The 21,583-nt window shown below is 38.8% G+C and overlaps 1 protein-coding gene across 1 annotated transcript in view; it reads left to right on the top strand.

Annotated features, from left to right (window-relative positions):
* Positions 1–21,238, top strand: part of LOC114259854 (2-oxoisovalerate dehydrogenase subunit beta 1, mitochondrial) — a 56,153-nt gene extending 34,915 nt beyond the window's left edge. Inside the window, exons 7-13 of the mRNA XM_028199884.2 lie at positions 16,090–16,179; positions 16,280–16,348; positions 16,419–16,505; positions 16,995–17,090; positions 17,173–17,250; positions 20,575–20,661; positions 20,812–21,238. Of these exons, the coding sequence (XP_028055685.2) occupies positions 16,090–16,179; positions 16,280–16,348; positions 16,419–16,505; positions 16,995–17,090; positions 17,173–17,250; positions 20,575–20,661; positions 20,812–20,847 (543 nt within the window). The 3' untranslated portion in view covers positions 20,848–21,238. The remainder of the gene's footprint in view (positions 1–16,089; positions 16,180–16,279; positions 16,349–16,418; positions 16,506–16,994; positions 17,091–17,172; positions 17,251–20,574; positions 20,662–20,811) is intronic.
* The last annotated feature ends 345 nt before the right edge of the window (positions 21,239–21,583 follow it).

Here is a 21,583-nt window from a genome sequence, read left to right as displayed (position 1 = left end):
AATATAATATATAAAATATATAATTTAACTATAGATAAAATACTAAACATATAATATAATAATATTAAACATATAATATAATAGTATAATTTTTTTTATTATTTTCTTTTATATGTATGAAATATATAATTTATACCAATTTATATAAAAACATAAAAACACCAAAAATATCAACAAACACATAAAATTATGCAAAATTACAAAAATACTAAACTAATGAAAAATTCAGTATTTTAAAACAATTTGGCCATAATGGTAAAGGTTGGGATTAAAGTTCATATTCCATCTCTCTTACTGAGGATTCTGTGAGAACACATTTTAATTGTCATCATCGGAAAATTAAAAGAAAGCGCTCAAGTCTTAGGGCCGATCAAAATTGGAGTGTCTACAGTTGCCCCTCTTTGACAGAGCTCAAAGGCATTTTATGATGCGAGTGAATGTCAAATCCTGCAGACAACCCATTTGATGAGGTTGTAAGACTTGGGCAAACAAACAAATGTGCAAACAATTGGTTGAACCCGATGGTTGCCTGCGTATCCTTTTGAGGACTCAAACCTGCGTAGTTCAGGGGTAAGATGCAAATATGCATGATGCAACTTTGAAAGACGGACTGACACACTTCGCGAAGCCAGCTATTTTGAAAATGATCATGCAAGATGCAATAAGCAATAATGAATACAATATGCAAGATAGCAAACTAACAACACATGAATGAGCAGCTTCAAGCGCAAAGCGAAAAGATCCAGAACAACACTCTACCTACACCAAAACATAGGATAAGAAAAGAAAATCTCGCTTAGGGCTGCATTTCACGTGCCCTGAGAAACAACAAAGAGGTGTGCGATAGATGCACAAAGTGAATGAGTGCGATAGATGCACAAAGTGAATGAGTGCGATAGAGGCACAAAGTGAAGGAGTGCGATAGATGCACAAAGTAAAGGAGTGCGATAGATGCACAAAGTAAAGGAGTGCAATAGATGCACAAAGGGATCGAGTGCGATAGATGCACGAGCTGATCGAGTGCGATAGATGCATGAGGGGATCGAGTGCGATAGATGCACAAAGGGATCGAATGCAATAGATGCACAAAGTAATCGAGTGCGATAGATGCACAAAGTGGAGGTGTGCGATAGATGCACAAAGTGATCGAGTGCGATAGATGCACAAAGTGATCGCAACTACAAAGCCGTGCACGTTCTCCTACCGAGACACGAGACACGAATAACTTATTCGGAACTCCTCTGAATGAACCGTACATACAATGTTGTTTGGTTACAACATAACCAACAAACTACCTAATCATATCTCCTATGGAGAGGGGAAAGATTTTAATCAAGTAAATATCAAATCCTAACATATTTCACGTGAGCCATGAAGGCTTCGGCCAATTCCTCCCAATTCCGTTTCGCTGAATCTTCCAACTTGGCATACCAGATGGCCACTATACCTGACACAGTGCGACCGAAAAGGGATAGCTTCTGCAATCAGGTCAAGTCGCCCATGAGTTGCAAAATATCCGAGAGCAAACGCAAATGCACCATTGGGTCGCCGGAACCATCAAAGCAATCAATGTGCGGCATTTAAACCGCTCTGGTAACGTAATTGCAAACTCGGCGTACCCTTCCTCTATGTTTGGAATGGAGTCGACTCCTTGTGCTTTTTTGAACAATTTCTCCAGTTTGTTGACCTTAAGCACAGTCGGGTCAACCTCACATTCAAATGGACCCTCAACTTGATATATAGGTGCTTTGGAGGCCTGTGCTAGGATCGGTTCTGCTAGATTGCCCTGATTGCCCTGCTTTTCCTGGACATTAGCGGTGTGGGCAATGGCTCCTGGTGTTGGGATACCCGTAGGAGGTGCATGAGCAAGAGGTGCATGAGATGCAGAGGCCGCTGCCGGTTGTGGTGGTTGTTGTTGCAGCCTGTTTAAAATCTCAGCCTGACGAGCTGTGACTTCGGCCTGTTGAGCAACGTCTTGCTGCATGGTTTCAACTGTTTTGCTGAAGATGATGAATCAAGTCCTCCATACTGACCGGGGGATACTGTGCCATTGGAATGGGCGAATGATCTCGTACTGGACTAGATGTAGAAGACTAAGCTTGACTAGATGCAGGTGAAATGAGGGGTGATTGGTGTAGAAACTGGACTGGTGAACTTTGCCTAACTCTTCTCCATCTAGTAACTGGTGGGAGCGAAGCAAACACAGGCTGTCCCCTAACAAGATCTCCGGTTCTGTAAAGCCTTCTGACACGGGTCCAGAGTACTTGAGGGATATCAGGTTTTTCTGAAGCTATGTTGGTAAACTACCTAGCAAAAAGAAAGAATAAAATCAAAATTGGACAGCACTTCGACCCTAATATATTATATATATTATAAAAAAAAAATAATAATAATAAATCGTTTGATGTCGGTCAGCCCTCGGCTGCCGACATCAGGCATATATATATTTATATTATTATTATCTTTATATTATTATTATATTATATGCATATAGATGAGGCATATATTATTATATTATTATTAAATTATATTTTGCCTATATAAGGACAAAGAGGGAGAGGCTCAGCAGGGGGCAAAAATATTTGATTCAAGAGAGAGTTAGAGAGAAATGAGAGAAAACATTAAACATTTCAATCTTGAGCCAAAATACTTCCAAGCTTACATAACTACTGAAATTCTTCATTTCCATACACCAAAAACACTCTAAAAATTCTAATATAGCCAAAGATCAATTTGCCTTGATCATAAGGAAGAGTGTTTAGTGATTAAAAGTGAGAAAAACTAGAGAGTTAGCCACTTTTCATATCATAAACTCCATAATTTCAAATTGAGGATTTAAGAACACATTTCCTACACTTGAGGGTGATCAAGAGGGAGTTTGTGAACTAAGGAGTTCATCATTTCCTTGGAAGGTGAATTTCACAAACCTTGTCGGAACCATTAAAGCGATCAATGTGCGGCATTTTAAACCGCTCTGGTAAGGTAACTACAAACTCGGCGTACCCTTCCTCTATGTCTGGAATGGAGTCGACTTCTTGTGCTTTTTTAAGCACGTATTCAAATAAGTATTAAACTAACAATGTAGGTGGAATGATGAACCGAGCCTCGGTGCATGCAATACGAGTGGATGCAAACATGAAGAATGCTAATTTAAACGTGATGTCCCTATATTAACTATCATAAGCAGTTAAATAAAAGGGAGAAAGACGTGGGGTTGGAAGACATACACATTCCAAGGACAAACGAGGAATACGGCGAATGGCCGTTCAATTTATCATCTGCGGAGGCAAACCGTACAAAAGAGGACATTTGGAAATGCACAAGTTGTGTGTCGAGAAAGAGGAATCAAAGCGCCTAATGGAGGCCATCCATGGGGGAGAGTGCGGAGCGCACATGAACGGAGTAATGTTAGTCCGGAAGATTCTCAAGCAAGGTTACTACTGGTCCACCATGGAGGAGGATTGCATTAGTTTTGTTCGGCGATGCCACAAATGCCAAATTCATGCTAATCGCATGAATATCCTGCAGTCAAAACTATATAACATGACTTCGCCATGGCCTTTCTCAGTCTGGGGAATCGATGTCATCGGCTCAATCACACCGAAAGGGTCGAACGGGCATGAATACATTCTAGTGGCAATTGATTACTTTACAAAGTGGGTGGAAGCCTAGTCCTATGCAGTGTTGAAAGCAGCGCATGTGGCTAAGTTCATCAGAAATACCATTTGTCGATACGGAGTCCCAAACGTGCATCTATCACACTTGTTCACTTTGTGCATCTATCGCACTCGATTACTTTGTGCATCTATCGCACTCGTGCACTTTGTGCATCTATCACACATCACTTTGTGCATCTATCGCACACCTCTGTTGTTTCTCAGGGCGCGTGAAATGTGGCCCCAGGCGGGTTTTATCTCGGGACGTGTGAAACGCGACCCCGAGCGGTTTTTGTTTCTTAGGACGCATGAAATGCAATCCTGGGTGGATTTCATCTCGGGACGTGTGAAACATGATCCCGATCGGTTCTTCTTTTATCTCAGGACACGTAAAATGCGGCCTTGGGTGGGTTTGCTCTTGGGATACGTGAAACGCTATCCCAAACGATTTTGTTTCTATCTTCGAATGCGCGAAGTGTAGCCCTAAGTTGTTTTGCTTTCACCTCGGGACATGTGAAACACGACCCTGAGCGATTTTTGTCTTCTTGTATCTCAAGATGCGGGAAATGCAGTCCTAAGCGATGTTTTCCTTCCTCGTCCTATGTTTTGGCGTAGGTAGAGCATTGTTAGTTCGGTTGTTGTTCACTATCTTGCATATTGTATTCATTATTGCTTATTGCATCATCTTGCATGATCATTTTCAAAATAGCTGGCTTCGCGAAGCGTGTCAGTTCGGCTTTCAAAGTTGCATCGTGCATATCATTTGCATCTTGTCCCTGAACTACGCGGGTTTGAGCCCTCAAAGGAATACGTAGGCAATTCTCGGGTTCAACCAATTGTTTGCACATTTGTTTGCACCGAGGCTCGGTTCATCATTCCAACTGCATTGTTAGCTTAATACTTATCTGAATACCTGCTTAAACCACATGCTATCCATTGATTCATATGTCATGTTAAGTAGCTGAGCTTATTTTAGATTGCATATCACATGTGTTGCATTGGTTATATTGCATAATTAGGAATCATATATTTTTTCTAACTCTTATGTTTTTTTGGCTTGGAGTACGAGGTGAGCCTTTACTTGCTTTAGCATATTGCATGAGTGTGATTGTTGCCATGTTTAGCATGCTTACCATGAGGCTAAGTGCTTAATTGATATACCTGCTTGTATGCTTGTGGATGAAGGCTAGTTGCTTGAATTGGAATAATTTGAGCCGTGCACATTTAAGCCCACTTTTCAAGTGGCAAATTCAAACTCTTTTAAGAAAACATTCCAATTTTTGCAAGTTAGTCTATACTTGTATGTGCGCATCACATAGTAATGCTAGATTAATAACCCGAACAAGAACATATAATGCAAAGTAAGATTCATATCATGATTAGTAAAGGCCGATCTTTGATCAGGTGAGCGGGGGTGCTCAATTCATGACCTTCCCCTCTCATGCCTAAGTTCCCAAGCCGAGACAATCTTGGTGATGACGAACACGTGGCCTTTGGCACGAGTCATGGGTTTCTTAAATTTTCGCAAAATAAAACATTTAGGTGGCGATTTTGTATCTGGCAAAGCAGTCCATTTTTGGCAATTTGATTCAAAATTGATTTTCCAAAAGATTCGCCGAATTTGGACTCTTTGGTGTTTATCTATTTCACATTGCACTTGTGGAATCAGATTCAGAACCGCGGGAGTCCGATATTGTAGGGCTTATTTCGACTTCTGAAAGAGGGCACAAAAAAATCGAGCTGCAGTTTCTGGCGACTCTGCTGGGGATAATTAGAGAACTTGACTTAAAACTTATGATGTGAAATTGTGTCTACTTATATATGTTCTAATTGTCATCACCGGGTAATTAAAAGAAAGCGCCCAAGTTTTAGAGCCAGTCAAAATTGGGGTGTCTACAGTTACCCCTCTTTGACAGAGCTCAAAGTCATTTTATGACGTAAGTGAATGTCAAAGCCCGAAGACGACCCTTTTGACAAGGTCGAAAGACTTTCATGTGTGAAGACCGTGATTGCGGTCTCTAACTTGTCCCGTCGACTGCAGAACAGGACATATGAGGTACATCAGTTAAATGCATTACTCTCCTTCCTCCAACGTATGTACAAAGACGCTCGAGTAGAAATTAATGCGCTGAAAAAGCATAACAAAGAGCTGAAACGACAGGCCACCTCCGTGGCTCGATTCGGAGTTTCTTCGCACAACCAATTTGATGGCCGGCGAGGAATAATCTCCTTCAGAAGCTCTGCCAAGGCCGATGCAGAGTCTTCAAGAGTTTCGAAGGAGTAAAGATGAAGCGAAGCAACTGATGGTAAAGTCGGGCAACGAAGCTGTGTACAAATGAAGCCGGTTGTAAACAAATCAAGTCTTTTTCTTCGCTCTATTCTTAAGTTGAGGCCTACGAGAGAGAGAGGCAGAGCAAAAGCCTGCAAACTTTCTCTGCCACCACTTTACAACCTCTTTCTTTTGCATTACTCTCCTCTACCATGGCTTCTTCATACAGTTCTCTCACTGTCTCCACACATGACCTCAGCGTATATGAGTTTGCTTCGATGTCAAACTGTGCCGCCATTATTGTTCAACTGACATCGCTGGAAAGCTGAAAACAGGGAAAAGAGGAGGAGCCTACGGTTGAGGTTCATGAGCGTCAGAATTGGTCATCTCTATCGTGGACTCGTTCAGGTCTGGAAAAAGAGTGAGAGAACCGTGTGAAGAAGCCATGGCAGAGGAGAGTAATGCAAAAGAAAGAGGTTGCAAAGTGGTGGCAGAGAAGTCCAAGCGCGTCTCACACGAGTGGAAGAAGGTATAATAGAATGATTTCTTTTTTTTTTCTTGTTTTCAAAAATATGTCAAAAAGAATTTTTTTTTTATAAATACCAAATACCGTATACAAAATACACACAGATATATACATACGGTATACATATACATATTTGGGGAATATTCTGTTTGCTTGAATATTCTGTTTGTGGCCGTCAGCGGAAAGACACCGTTACTGAGAAGGCATATTCCGTTTGTTGACGTCAGCGTGCGTACGCAAAACACGCAAAAAGAAAGGAAAAACACAAATGCATGGATACGGGGGTTCGACCCTCTGATCTCAAGCTTAGTTTCCCAGTCCTCAACAACTGAGCCGAACCACTGAACCAAACAACTCTTGTGACAAAAATATTCAAACAAATATATATATATATATAATACATAGGTATACGGGATATATATACATAAAACCAAAACAAAACAAAAGAAACACTAGTTGCTATGGGGGCTCGAACCTCTGACCTGAAGCGCAGCCCCTCAATCCTTAACCATTGAGCCCGAACCACTCTTGTGATCAAATATCTTGTGACCAAATATTCAAACAAATATATATAATACATAGATGTACAATACATATACACATAAATATACATATACAACTCTCCCGTCTCTCTCTCTGTTTTTGTCTTACTCTCTCTTCATCTTCTTCGAGCGTCGTGTCTGGCGCGCGATTTCAACAATCGCAGTGCCTGACCGACAGGCTATCCAATCCTACCCCGATTGTCAATAATCGTCTCGGCCTTTCTCCCTCTGTCTTCCTTTTCACTCTCTTCTTAAGTTGAGGCTTACGAGAGAGAGAGGTAGAGCAAAAGCCTGCAAACTTTCTCTGCTACCACTTTGCAACCTCTTTCTTTTGCATTACTCTCCTTTGCCATGGCTTCTTCACACGGTTCTCTCACCCTTTTTTTTAGACCTGAACGAGTCCACGATAGAGATGACCGATTCTGACTCCCCTGAACCTCAACCGTGGGCTCCTCATCCTTCCCTTGTTTTCAACTTTCAAGCAATGTCAGTTGAACAAATAATGGCGGCACAGTCTGACATCAAAGCAAACTCGTATACGCTGAGGTCATATGTAGAGACCGTGACTGTGGTCTCCAACTTGTCCCGTCTACTGCAGAACAAGACATGTGAGGTACATCAGTTAAATGCACAACTCTCTCTCCTCCAACATATGTACAAAGACGCTCGAGTAGAAATTCGTGTGCTAAAAAAGCAGAACAAAGAGCTGAAACGACAGGCCACCTCCGTGGCTCGATTCGGAATTTCTTCGCACAACCAATTTGATGGCCAGCGAGGAATAATCTCCTTGAAAAGCTCTGCCAAGGCCAAGGCAGAGTCTTCAAGAGCTTCGAAGGAGTAAAGATGAAGCAAGGCAGCTGATGGTAAAGTCAGGTAGCGAAGCTGTGTGCAAATGATGCCGGTTGTAATCTTTGCCGCTGGGTTGCTGCCGGAAAAGAAAGAAGAAAAAGATCCCTCTCTCTTTTTTTTTATTTTCTGTTTTTTTGTTGCTTTTGTTTTTTTTTTCTTTTATTTTTGTATATGTGTTTGTACAAATTTGATCGGGGTTAATCCCTATTAATAAAACGAGTTTGTTTTTTTTTTCTTTCTCTTTTTGCAAATTTGAATGGCAATCAGTTCCGAACTAAAATTAAGCCTCTCACTGATTATAACACAAATCAAAACTCGATGAAATAACAAAACTTGATAAAATAGACACAAAATGGACACAAGACAAAGCAATACCAGTCGATCACCTGGTCGGTCGCTCATCGGAAACGCATTCCGGCAATAAAAACTCGATAGTGCGGGTATAGGACAGAATACCGGCACATAATATAACAGAACAACTTACGAATTATCGGAACAAAACAAAAAAAAACAAAGTTCCTCTTTTTTTTTTTGTTTTATTACTTTTTCTTTTGTAGTTTAAACACTAGCTTCAGATAGACTCGCTGTATTGGAAGACTTTTCTTTTGTTTTATTGCTTTGTAAAACAATGATTGAGGTTGGACCCACCAATTTGGATGATCACCTCGCATAATGTGTGATGAATGGCATGTGATGAATGGTAGCATTGTACAGGACTTAAAACTGTGAATACCTGCTCTTGCATTCGTTCTTGAATCGGATAACGACCCACAACCGGACAAATATGTAAAATGCAACTCGATAACAGGAAAACGAAATGAAAATAACTCAAAAATACTAAAAGACACTTGGTACAAACAGTACTCAAAACATAGCCGCGACATGCCAGGACAAAGGACCAGCTTTTGCATTGCTGCATCTGCACTAGTCTGGGCCACCACCTAGACCCGGCCGGGCTTCAAAAAGAGGTCGGTCAGTGCTGTCTAGCTGTCATGCATTGCTCTTTCTATGCCACTAGTCTATTGCTTCGACCTTTTTTTTCAAGTTTTTTTGTTGATTGTAATAAAAGCAACTTCGATTTGTATCAGAGATTTGGAGAACTTTAAGTTTGAAATCAATGAAATTAATGTTGTAAGCGCTGAAAATTTTCCTTTTGGTCCAAAAATGGTCTAAGTTGTAAAAGGTAAAATTTGAACAAAATCAACTTTTATCAAAACTTCTCAAAAACCATTTTCGAAAAGGATCACCACTTGACACGTACGGAATCAATCCTCAAGATGTATAATGCTGGATCAAAAGATCATAATTGCCCCTTGATTGAATACCACTACTCTGCATTGTACCCAGCTTTTCTCTCAAAGTAAGGTGACAACCAAACCCTCAGGTAAATAACAGAGAAAGATGACTTGATCAACAAAATGGACAGGACGATTGAGCTAGAATTGATTACAACCGAACTTTAGGATGAAGTTGCCTACGTATCCCGAAGATGGGAATCAGGCCTTACGTAGTTCGGTTCAAGTTCACTCGAGTATTAACACTCTCCTTTTGCGTTCTAACTTTTGCCAAGGTCGCCCTTTAGGGTTTTCAACCTTACGAGCTCAGTTTTTCTTCATTTCTAATTTTTTATGCTCTAACTTTTGCCTAGGTTGCCCTTCCGGGCTTTCGGCCTAGTGAGCCTCTCAGGGATAATATTTCTTTAATTTGTCCGTGTTGATCGGTTGGGAAAATTTCAGACCATCTAAGTCTATGAGAATGACTACTCCTCCTGATCAGATAGACTTGATGATGTAAGGACCAGTCCAATTGGGTCTAAACTTGCCCCTAGGGTCACGGATAGGAGCTTGGTTGGCTTTGAGCACCAGATCTCCTTTCTCGAGATTCCTAGACTTAACCTTCTTGTTAAAAGCCTTAGCAATTCTGCGTTGGTAGCCCTGTACATGATACAATGCCTTCAACCTTCTTTCATCAAACAACATTAATTCCTCAAATCTACTCTGTTACCAGTCGGCCTCTGCTATTTGACACTCAGCCATAACCCGCAGTGATGGTACTTCAATTTCAATTGGCAGAACAACTTCCATACTATAAACAAGAGAATAAGGAGTTGCCCATGTAGACGTCTGAATTGAAGTTCTATAGCCTCAAAGTGCGAATGGCAATTTATCTGGTCAGTCCCTATAGGTCTCAACCATCTTCTGCAACATATGTTTGATATTCTTATTGGCGGCCTCAACAGCTCCATTGGTTTGTGGTCGATATGTAGATGACTTATGAAAAGCAACATTGTATTGCTCCAACAAGTCTATCACCTCCTTCTTGAAGTGGGAGCCATATAATATAATAATATAACTTTTTTTATTATTTTCTTTTATATATATCAAATATATAATTTATACCAATTTATATAAAAACACCAAAAACATGAACAAACAAATAAAATTATGCAAAATTACAAAAATACTAAACTAATGAAATATTCAGTATTTTAAAACAATTTGGCCATAATGGTAAAGGTTGGGATTAAAGTTTATATTCCATCTCTCTTACTGAGGATTCTGTGAGAAATACATTCTAATTGTCATCATCGGGTAATTAAAAGAAAGCGCTCGAGTCTTAGGGCCAGTCAAAATTGGGGTGTCTACAGGTATCGGTTGGGTTTGAAATGATGTGGTAGAGAGATAATGTGACTTAAATAAGATGATGTGACTTAAATAGGATAGTGACTTTTTGATTTTGACTTTTTTAAGTTATGACAAATAAGGCCTTAATTTCAGGTTTGTAACTTAAATATTTATATCTGTTATTGCGTGATATACTTCACTTTGTTGGTTTGTGCGCCAAGTGAGGATGTGTTTAGTATGTGAGAGAACCCTAGAGTTTCTGAACTTAAAGGGTGAATTATTTCAAAAGGTATTAAATGGCACATTTCTCAATGCAAGCTGTATTTTATCAAAAACACCTTGTTTTGTCACCTAAAGTTAAGTTAGGCTCTATAAAGGAAAAATGGACATGTTTTCCAACCCCACCCAATCTAAGGCCATTGGGCACATTTTACGAGGCAAACCTAATTTGATAATTTAATGAGAATTGGCTAAGAAAAGTGATCTCGAGTGTGAACTATTACTAAGCAATAAAAAGAGTTTTATTTAACAAGCTCATGCTTAGGTTAATTAATTTTTGCCTAATTGATCTTTGAAAATTGAGGCGTGACAACAAGAATATGCCATACATGTATATATTCGATATATATGCATATGGGATATTCCAAGATGCTAGGGGGACCTGCGGCCGCCTCATACCACCTGCTGAAGCATGTATGACCTGCGGCCTAAGGCTAAGTCAATGGTGGCCGTAGAGTTTGTCTTGCCGGGTGAGCCTCCGCAGGTATGATCTTGTCTACGTGAGCAACCACGGTTATGATGTTGCTCGTGTGATCATCTGTGGATATGATGAGCATCTGCAGATATGCTCTAGCCCACGTGATCATCCGCAGGTTTGTAAAACCTGCAGAGTGTCATAAATACCTGCAGCTGATGTTTTCTTGAATGTTCTCCCTCCTTTCATGCAATGCAACTTCGTCTTTGCTCACTTTTTTTAAAGAAACAAGGTTTTGGTTTTGAAAAGGTGGAGTTGGACTTGGTCAAATGCTCGAAATGACATCTTTAATCCTTGAAGACTCTTTTTCGAAAACATTTTAAGGCTTGAGAATGTATTTGGCTGAAGAGGGTTTAAGTTTGGGTACTTCATTTGAAAGGCTTGCTTGAAGATAATCGAGATCCATTTTTGTTTCATCATCGAGGGGTCACTTCAAGGGTGCCTGAGCCGAGTCGTAGGGCCGGCAAAAAATCTGTTGTCTACACTTGTGATTTGCTTAATTTGGTTATAGCCAGAGGCTCTAGTTCGCTACAATTTGTTGTGTTTTTTATGCAGGACAGCGCTGTAAGGACTGTTTTGGGGCTGTGGAAGTGCTAAAATTTAAGAAAGAAAGGAAGAAAGGAGAAAAGAAAAAGAAAGAAGAGAAGAAGATAGGTTTAGGCATCACACCTAGGGTTTGATTGCATCAGACAATTCATAAAGAAGCTTCAAAGCTCTCAAATTTTTATAAAATATCAACTCTTTTGAACTAGAAGCATTACATGATTTTATATAGACTTGAAACTTCCTAATTCAACCATAACTAAAAAATGAAACTACTAAAATATCTTTGACTTCTAAAACTAAATAAGAAACATAAATAAAACCCAATTAAATAGTTTGACCCACAAGATGACCTATGGGCAAACCCTACAACCCATATCAGCAAATATAAAATTTACCAAAAAACCCTTGACCTAAAAATCCTAGAAAATATAAACTAATCATAAAATAAGACTCTAATAATACTAAAAACATGATTATGAATGGTTCCTATCAGTTTGTCTTTGAAATCATGCCAATTTCCAAATATTGTCACTTCTTTAAATTTACTTTTCCTTGAGTTTCTTATATTCTGCATCAGTTTTGTTGTTTGTTATCAGGATATTTGTCTCCTTATCTATCTAATTATTACTATAGGGCAAAGTGAAACATAGATTCAATTAATCACACTTCTGCAGACAAGTTCAATATTTCATCAAAAATATTGACCTTATTAACAGTTTGGAGTGAAGGGAACTAATGTCAATATTTCAAGTGTGATAGTTTGAGAGGAGAAGGGGGGGGGGGGGGGGGAACTGACTTTTTCCCCCTTTTTTTATGTTTCCTAGACAGAACTATGGACATTTACTATTTGTAAAAATTTATGTATTATTGATTGATGTTTATTGATATCTATTACAATGATTCATGATTCCTATATATAGAAGAGGTTGAGTGTGTAGTAGGTAAGGAGTAGGTGAAGTGGAGGTGATAGTGGTGTAGTGGGTTAGGTTTAGTGGAGTAGGTGAGGTGGTAGTGGTGTAGTGGGTTAGGTTTAGTGGAGTAGGTTTAAGTGGGTGAAGTAGGTGGAGAGTAGGTGGTTTTTAACAGCCCCCCGCAAACTCAAGGGGGATAGGAACTAACCAACTTGAGTTTGGAGAGAGTAACAAAACAAGAAAATACATAAAAATAAAAGAGGATAAGAGACACTGTATGGTCGTGTCAGACCATTGGTGAAGACACTGGATGGTGGTGTCATAACATTGTAGAGGACACTGTATGGGGGTGTCATAACCATGTAGAGGACACTGTATGGTGGTGTCATAACGGTGTAGAGGACACTGGATGGCTGTGTCAGACCGATGTAGAAGACAGTTTATGGGGTCATGTCGGACCGATGTAGAAGACAGTTTACGGGGTCATGTCGGACCGTTGTAACAGACACTGTTGTGACAGTTGTTGTGACAGTTTACGGAGTCTTGCTGGACCCTTGTAGAAACTAACCGGAATCAATGTCGGGACAGTTTACAGAGTCTTGTCGGACCCTTTGAAGGAGCGAACCGGAATCAATGTCGGGACAGTTTACTGAGTCTTGTCGGACCCTTGAAGGAGCTAACCGGAATCAATGTCGGGACAGTTTACAGAGTCTTGTCGGACCCTTGAAGGAGCTAACCGGAATCAATGTCGGGACAGTTTACAGAGTCTTGTCGGACCCCTAAAAAGTCGCACCCTCAAAAGGTGTGCCCAATCTTTCAAAAGGCGTGCCATCAAAAGGCGTGCCCAATCCATAAAAAGGCGTGCCATCAAAAGTTGCGCCCTCAAAAGGCGCGCCCACTTCATCAAAAGTCGTGCCCGACAGAAAGCGTCGAGCCATCAAAAGGTGAGCCGGAGACGCGGCGAGGCACGTGAGCGACAGTGCACGTGTCGGCCTCTTTGTCATGTTCTATATAAATCAATGCGGAGGCTGAGGCAGAAAACCTGCTAAAAACTTCTGAAAAACTCTTCCTTGCCTGAGAGAGAAACTCTGTAATACTCTGTAACCAACCCATCTCTGAAACACTCAGCAACCATAACATGGCCTCTTCTTCCCGTCCAGCTACCCAGAACATGGCCTCCTCTTCCCGTGGTCTGCTTACGCTCTTTCCAGAATTGAACGAGTCCACAAGAGAAATAACTGGTGCGGTGGCCAGTGAACCTCAACCAAACACCTCTAGTTTTGCTCCGTTGAACTTTCCGATGCGGTCGGTGGAGCAAAAAATGGCGGTGCAAACTGATATTGAGGCCAATCAGTATACTCTGAAGTCATGTGTGGAAACCATGACTGCGGTCACAAACCTGTCGCACCGGCTGCAGAGCAGGACAAATGAGGTGCAACAGTTAAACTCCCAGCTGGCTCTGCTCCAACGCATGTATAAGGATGCGCGAGCAGAGATAAGTGTGCTAAAGACAGAAAACAAGGAGCTGAAGCGGAAGGCCACCGTGATGTTCCGATTTGGAGGTCCACCATATGCTGTAGTGGAGGAGCAGGGAGGAGGCAACTTGCTTGGTGGTCTAGGAAGCACGGAGGCAACACCGGCAAGGACCACCCAGGACGGAGGCAAGAAGAAAAGACCGGCGGCTGAGTAGAGAAGAAAAATCCCACTGTGGGTGTGGTAGTTTTGTTTTTGTTTGTGTGGGTTTTTTTTTTTTTTTTTTTTTTTTTTTTTTTATGTAAAAGTGTGATCGGGGTTGATCCCCTGATATGAATAAAATGACAAGGTTGTGGAATGTTGTTGGTGTTATTTTGTGGTGTTGTTTTGTTTAATAAGAAAAATAAAAGAAAAGAAAATAATGGATAAAGAAAATAGAGAAAAATATTTGTGGATGGGTGATAAGAAAAACAGCAGTGTGATTTTTTTTTTTTTTTTTTGGTGGAATATAAAATAAATAATAATAAGAGAATGGAAAACGGGTGATGCGTATTAACAAGGGATAGGGAAAATATATTATAATAAAAAATATATATATATATTAAAATAAAAGAAAAGGGTGAAAGAACGTGGATGAAATAAATTAAGAGAAAGGAGAGATATGATTAAAGTGGGTTTGAAAGTGGGAAAAGATGAGAGAGAGGGAGATAGAGTGGGTGCATGATGATGATGTTGGGTCCATGGAGAGAGAGAGAGAGGGATGTCCAAGAAGCTTGTGCTTTTGACAGTTACACATTACCCAAGCTGTATGTGAAGATGCATGTTACTGTCTTACACTTCTGCAAGCTTGGTATTCTTTGTGGGGCACTTGCAACACGTGACATTGAAAATTGTATTCGAAAAAGATGACATCTCCAACATGAAACGTCTTGGAAGCAGCCCAGGCCTTGTAATCAATATTCCCAATGATGGTTCAACCAGCGGAGTCCCTAACCTTGTACACTGCTGCCATTGAAACCTTCAAGCCAACAAACATGGCTACCAACAACAGAGCCACAGCTCTACACCCCACACCCAAATCCATGGCTAAGAGAGAGAGAGCAAATCGGGAAAAAAACAGCAGTGACGAGCAGAAAAGCAGCGCCAGAAACGCCAACGACGACGACGAGTAAGAGTACAACCACGGATATGTGAGAGGCGAGGTGAACGGCGATAGAGGCTAGACGATGATGCGGGTGCCGCCGCCGACATAGCGGAGGAGGGGTGTAAGAAAATGTTGAAGAAGTCAAGGTATGTGTAGAAAATAAGCGGAATAGGTTGAGGTCCGGCGGGCGGCCAAGGCGAGGTTGCCGCCCGCCGGTGAAGCGAGAAATACTAAGGTTTTAACCTTGCTCTGATACCATGTAAGAATTTATGTATTATTGATTGATGTTTATTGATATCTATTACAATGATTCATGATTCCTATATATAGAAGAGGTTGAGTGTGTAGTAGGTAAGGAGTAGGTGAAGTGGAGGTGATAGTGGTGTAGTGGGTTAGGTTTAGTGGAGTAGGTGAGGTGGTAGTGGTGTAGTGGGTTAGGTTTAGTGGAGTAGGTTTAAGTGGGTGAAGTAGGTGGAGAGTAGGTGGTTTTTAACACTATTCTGTGTATGCAAGAAAATGCTGACCAATTAGATTATGATCCTTGATTTGTTTGAATGACTTGTTGGTTTTGGTCTGCATCTTCCAATTAGTTGATTTCCATCAGTTTTGACAAGATTTATAGGTTTATTCCATATGACACTGAAGTGGCTTTTAGAGTTTACTATTGAGGAGCTTGGATTTCTTTTTCTTTCTCTAGTTTCCAAAGCTAGTTGAGGGAACTGGGTTTCTTGTGTTGTTTACAAGTAGAGAATACAGACATAGTTTCCGAATATCTCAATGGTAGATTGTTTGTAGGTTGTCATTCCTCGAAGCCCTAGACAAGCAAAAGGGTTATTATTATCATCCATACGTGACCCAAACCCTGTTGTCTTCTTTGAACCAAAGGTATTGCATTTATCTACATTAATTTCTTTGAATCATTGATCGAATCATATCAAATGAAAATTGTAAGATCATGATTAATTTTAATGTCTTGGACTTTCAGTGGCTTTACCGTTTGGCCGTGGAAGAGGTTCCAGAGCATGATTATATGTTGCCTCTATCAGAGGCAGAGGTACGCTATTTTTAGTTCTATAATTGGTTGCAGATACTAAATCTGAAGAAATTGCATAATTCAAATTCAGGTGATTCGAGAAGGTAGTGACATAACACTGGTTGGATGGGGAGCTCAGCTATCTGTCATGGAACAGGCCTGTGTTGAGGCAGAAAAGGTAAATGTTTCTTTTGATAAAATTCTTCTATTTTGTTAATGTTCTTTTATTATAGAAGAAATTTAATATTGTATAATTTAAGTATACAATCAATTATCCACAATTTATCAACAAATATAAACATTTTGGAATGAATTTTCAAGTTGTCATAAGAGTTAAAAAGAATGTTTTGAGTGTCTTTTATACTTCTTGAAGTCCCATTCGTTTTTGCCCTCTTCTGTTGTTCAAAATTTTCAAATGATATACGATATATTTCTGATTAACTTCCAAATCACAAAAATTATTCACATCAAAAGAATCAGAAATATGTTAACAGGTGGGGTTTACTTTGTTCCATTATGAATTATTATTTGTAATTTTCACATGCTATACAGTAATTTAAACTACAAGATTTTGACCCTCTTTCTCTGAATTTTTTGTATGTGTGTGCATGCAACACACCCGTACTTGTGTCTGTATATTGGTTAATTGACTCATGGAGGTTTGCAGGATGGAATTTCTTGTGAACTGATAGACCTAAAAACTCTAATACCTTGGGACAAGGAAACAGTAGAGACGTCCGTTAAAAAGACTGGAAGGCTTCTTGTAAGTATTACAATCAATGCAAATATGCTTCCTGAAAGATGTGTTGCAACTCTTGGTGATCTGTCCGGTTTTTTATTTGTAGATTAGTCATGAAGCTCCAGTAACTGGTGGATTTGGCGCTGAAATTTCTGCTTCCATTGTCGAACGTTGCTTCTTGAGGGTAAATTTGGCACAATTCCATTGCTGATTTCCCTATAGAGTTTATTATTAGTTGGTTGCTTTCAGTAAAATGCCAAGCTTGGATTTCTTTATGGGTGCTTGATATAATGATGTAGTAGCCAATGTTTTGAAACCAGACCATTGAGTAAACCAAAAAACATGCCACGTTAAGGGTTGTTAGTTCAACCGTCGGGTCAACCAGAATCAAATCGTGAAATATAAGTATTAAAATTATTATAAAAAAAAAAAGAATTTATTTAAAAACTTAAATTTTCTAAAACATCCACCACCAAAGAAAAAAATATGAAAGAAAAACCAATGCAGGTATCAACTCAAGTTCTCAATCAAATTTTATAATCACTTGTATTTAAATAAGGAAAATACTAATACTGAATAACAAAAACATGCACCCAATCCTAGTTTTTGGATCACAGGCACAGAAAGGAGGATTAGAATGGGGGCTACCAGCTTTAGATGCATTGGGTAGAGGAGGAGATGCATGAGCAGTACTCACACTTGTTTGCGTAATGTGAGTAAGGTGTTTCAAGGACGAGACTTTCTTTTTTGGGGGGATGGGGGAGGATGTAAAATCCCCATCCAACTAATCTTTCAACAGTATTTCTGCATTTTTCATTTTTGGAATTTTAGTAACATATTAAAATTAATAAAATAAATGGTGAAAATAAAATTGATTAAAACATGCTTATCTGACTTCAAAAATCACATTGTTGCAAAATTAATTGATCGAAGAAATTTTTAGCAATATTTGAAAATTTAAAATTTTAGAATGTAGGGGAAATAATTAAATATAATAAAATTGGAAGTGTCATTTTTGTAAATTTTAGACACCCATTTGCATTAGGTTTATTTGCATGGCTATGTGACTCATAAGGAGAAACTCTAGCTTTTGGGTGTGCTACCCGTTAGAGGTGTTTGCCAGTGGATTCCAATGAGGTAGGTTCTCTCTCCTACTTTTTCTCTTCTATGCTTCCTCCTTGTTTTGGACCTAGTGGGCAAGTAGTCTCCTCTTGGCAGCATTTCAAATATAGCGTGTGTAGCTTTTTCTTGATAAGAGAAGAGGCAATATCCTCAGTTAAGTTCAATAGTTTTCAACTTTTCACGGTAGGGATGAATGAATCTCAAACACATTATCCTTTTGAAAATTAACTCTCTTTAATGGTGACAACTAGGAGTTCAACTCGACACAAATAACCAAAAACGGTGTCTGCTTACTTTGGCCATCTTTGTTTTGACAGTGTTGGGATGAAGTTAACTTCAGTTGCCCTTAATAATTGCACTAAATTGCTTTTGAGTAATATATTTAGACCTAGAATTACTTGACTAGTACTCATCAACCCCTCAAAATCAAGTTGATCAAATTTGAGTTTCCCAAACTGAAATCTGTAAATGAATTTGACACATCTCAATAATTAAAAAACACAACAGGGTTACACTAACATTTCAACTTGTGGTGACTGAAATCATAAAGAATGATGCCAGATGTGCCTATGAGCAACAAATGTCTAAAGTCAAGGAAATAAAAGGCGCAGGCATGTAAAGTGTCACTAGCTTTTTTAGGGAGTTCGTAAATTTGTCGTGAGCCGCATACAAGCCGTTCCGAGCCAAGTTTTGGAGTGTTAGAGCTTTGATTAGATAAAAATTAGTTAAGCTTAAAAAATGATGCTGGAGCTGGAGCTGGAGGTTGAAAAGAAAAGCCAAACTTAAAATACTAAGCATATTAAGAGGGAAAAAAAAGTGCAAATTATGAGCAGAATATAAAAGAATACTCGTATTAATACTAAATATCATCAATCAAATATGTAAATTTACACAAATACCAAACATAAATAGAGAAATAAAATAAATTAATGGAAATATTTTTGATATATTATTAATATTTATATTTATAAATATTAATTGTTTCACTAGCCTTATCAAGCAGAGCTTGGGTCTATTTGAGTTAGGCTCGATTACTAAAGGAGCCTAAAAAATAGGCTCGAGGTTGTTCATTTAGCAAATGAGCCAAGTTTGAGCTGTTTATGAACAACTTAGCTCTTTTGCAACAATGTTATTATGTTTTGGAATGCACGTTCCGAAATATGTTGCACTTTCGTTACAAACCCAAAAGTTTTTTTCAATATATTTACTAAGAGTAATGATATACAAACAAAAAAATTATACAGAAAGATGTGGCTCAATGTGGACTTTTTACTTTAAAATAAAACACCCATGAAAATGAATTTATTTACCAAAATGATATTGCCACATCATTCTTGTGGAGCTTTTTCCTTTAAAAAGTAAATAACGAAAAAGAAAAAAAAATTCAAATATAGCATACTAAAAGCAAAGGTGATTGAAGTTTTGACAAAACAAAACATCAAAAATGGATCATAATGGTTATAGTATCGTGTTGCTACATGATTAATTTGGAGAAAAAATCCTACATTTTATTAGATGTCTAATTGTTGAAAGAAAAATTTTATAGCAGAACTTTAAATTCTTATAGTGTAATGTATACAAATCTACTCATGTTGTACAATATTTTAGAGCATTTAACATACCCCGTTCCCGTTCCACTTGCCAAAATGATCCACGCTCCAAATAACATAGGTTTGCAACCGTAGGCAGAAACAGAGAGAGGTCATTTGAGGAAACTTTCAAAAGGAGGTCTTGAGAGCTTGAAGGGATGTTTTACTCTAGGAAAGAGAGGAAATTAACAATGTTAAGTGCTCTGTAAATTATGGTATGGTAAGAAGGAAGCTGTGGTTTAGAGGGGCAGTGTGATGGGAGCTGGCCTGGGCTAGGTTTATCCTTGGTGTCTTTCCATAGTGGTTGGTGGTTTTTTTTTTTTTTTTTTTTTTTTTTCTCCGCAGACATGTAAGCATCTGGTCAGGTGTAACAAAATTCATCAAATGAATCAATTATCACAAACCAAAGTGACTATATCAGAAGGTGGTGGAGTGAGATGAAGTCAGGGGGGTTCACATGGTACTGTAATCCAAAGGCAGACGAACAAAAGCAGATGCAATGAGACTTTGAAATAAACTTATTTAGAAGCCATATTGCATTAAAATTTTGATGCCTTGTAAAATATCTTTGGATAAACTGTAATTTTGCTTCAATTTTTCAGAAACATTAGTGGTTTTGTAGTCTTGCTATACTATTCAAAATACTTCAACTGAGCTCAAATTACTTGCGTAGTACTTTTAAAGACATTGCCTGGAAGTATCGATGTTACACGATATAATAATAGCGCATATGGATTGATCTAACTAGTCTTTTTTGTCTGATGTCGAAAACTTAATTTGGGATGGGGGTTTTGTAGTTAGAAGCTCCAGTGGCTAGAATTTGCGGGCTGGACACTCCTTTTCCTCTTGTTTTTGAACCCTTCTACATGCCCACCAAGAACAAGGTATTACAAAATCATTTTTGCACAGAAGCATTCATATTCATATATGTAATGTATAATACTCCCATGTGTCAGATATATAAGTTGTAGTTTGTCACTGACAATGGAGGACTCTCTGCTTGCTCCTTGCTCCTCACTCTACTTTTTATGCAGATATTGGATGCAATCAAATCAACAGTGAATTACTAAGCAACCGACTCTGCTCTGCTTTGCTCTGCCCCCTCAATATGTAAGTTGTGTTCCGTTCATTAGACAGATGATGTGATGTGATGTGATCATCAACAGCAGCATTGTGTAGATTATGAGAAGTGGTGGACAAAAATGGAAGAGAAAAGCCAAGAAACAAAAATACTTTTTGGTCGTGTCTTGTCCCAATCCCATTCCACATTGAATGTGTAGTATATATTTATGTATGTACTGTATGCAATAAGAGATTATGAGTGATTCTTGCCATTCTGGTGGAAAATAAATATTGATAGTCTGATTATAATGTTTAGTACTAGTACACTTGGTGAGAAATTTTTTTGATTTTCTTGAAGTGGCCTCTCCTTTTATAATAATAATAATAATATTCTATGTATGCGGGAGGAGGGTAGTGATTACTGACTGTGAAATCTGTTGTTAATAATTCCCCACCAAATTTAGTAGGTACAAAGATGATATTTCTTTGACAAGTTGGGAACTGAAACTGAAAGTGTCCAACAACTGTTGCTCTTCTTAAGGTTGTGTTTGTTTAGTGATGGGAAAGAAAAGGCAAGGAACTGGTTTTCTTCTGTTCAGTTGTCCCTCCTACCAAAACGTGATCCTATAATATAATACTTGTTCTGATCCATCAAAAATAAATAAATAAATTACAAATTTTATTTATTTATTTATTTTTGGTTGAGAAGCCAAAAAGCAGGCAATATATTAAAAGAAAAACAGA

This window comes from Camellia sinensis, chromosome 14 (assembly GCF_055761805.1).
Source record: "Camellia sinensis isolate YWXY chromosome 14, ASM5576180v1, whole genome shotgun sequence".
NCBI lineage: Eukaryota > Viridiplantae > Streptophyta > Magnoliopsida > Ericales > Theaceae > Camellia > Camellia sinensis.
The sequence above is the reverse complement of the archived record's forward strand: the minus strand, read 5'-3'. Positions and strand labels throughout refer to the sequence as shown.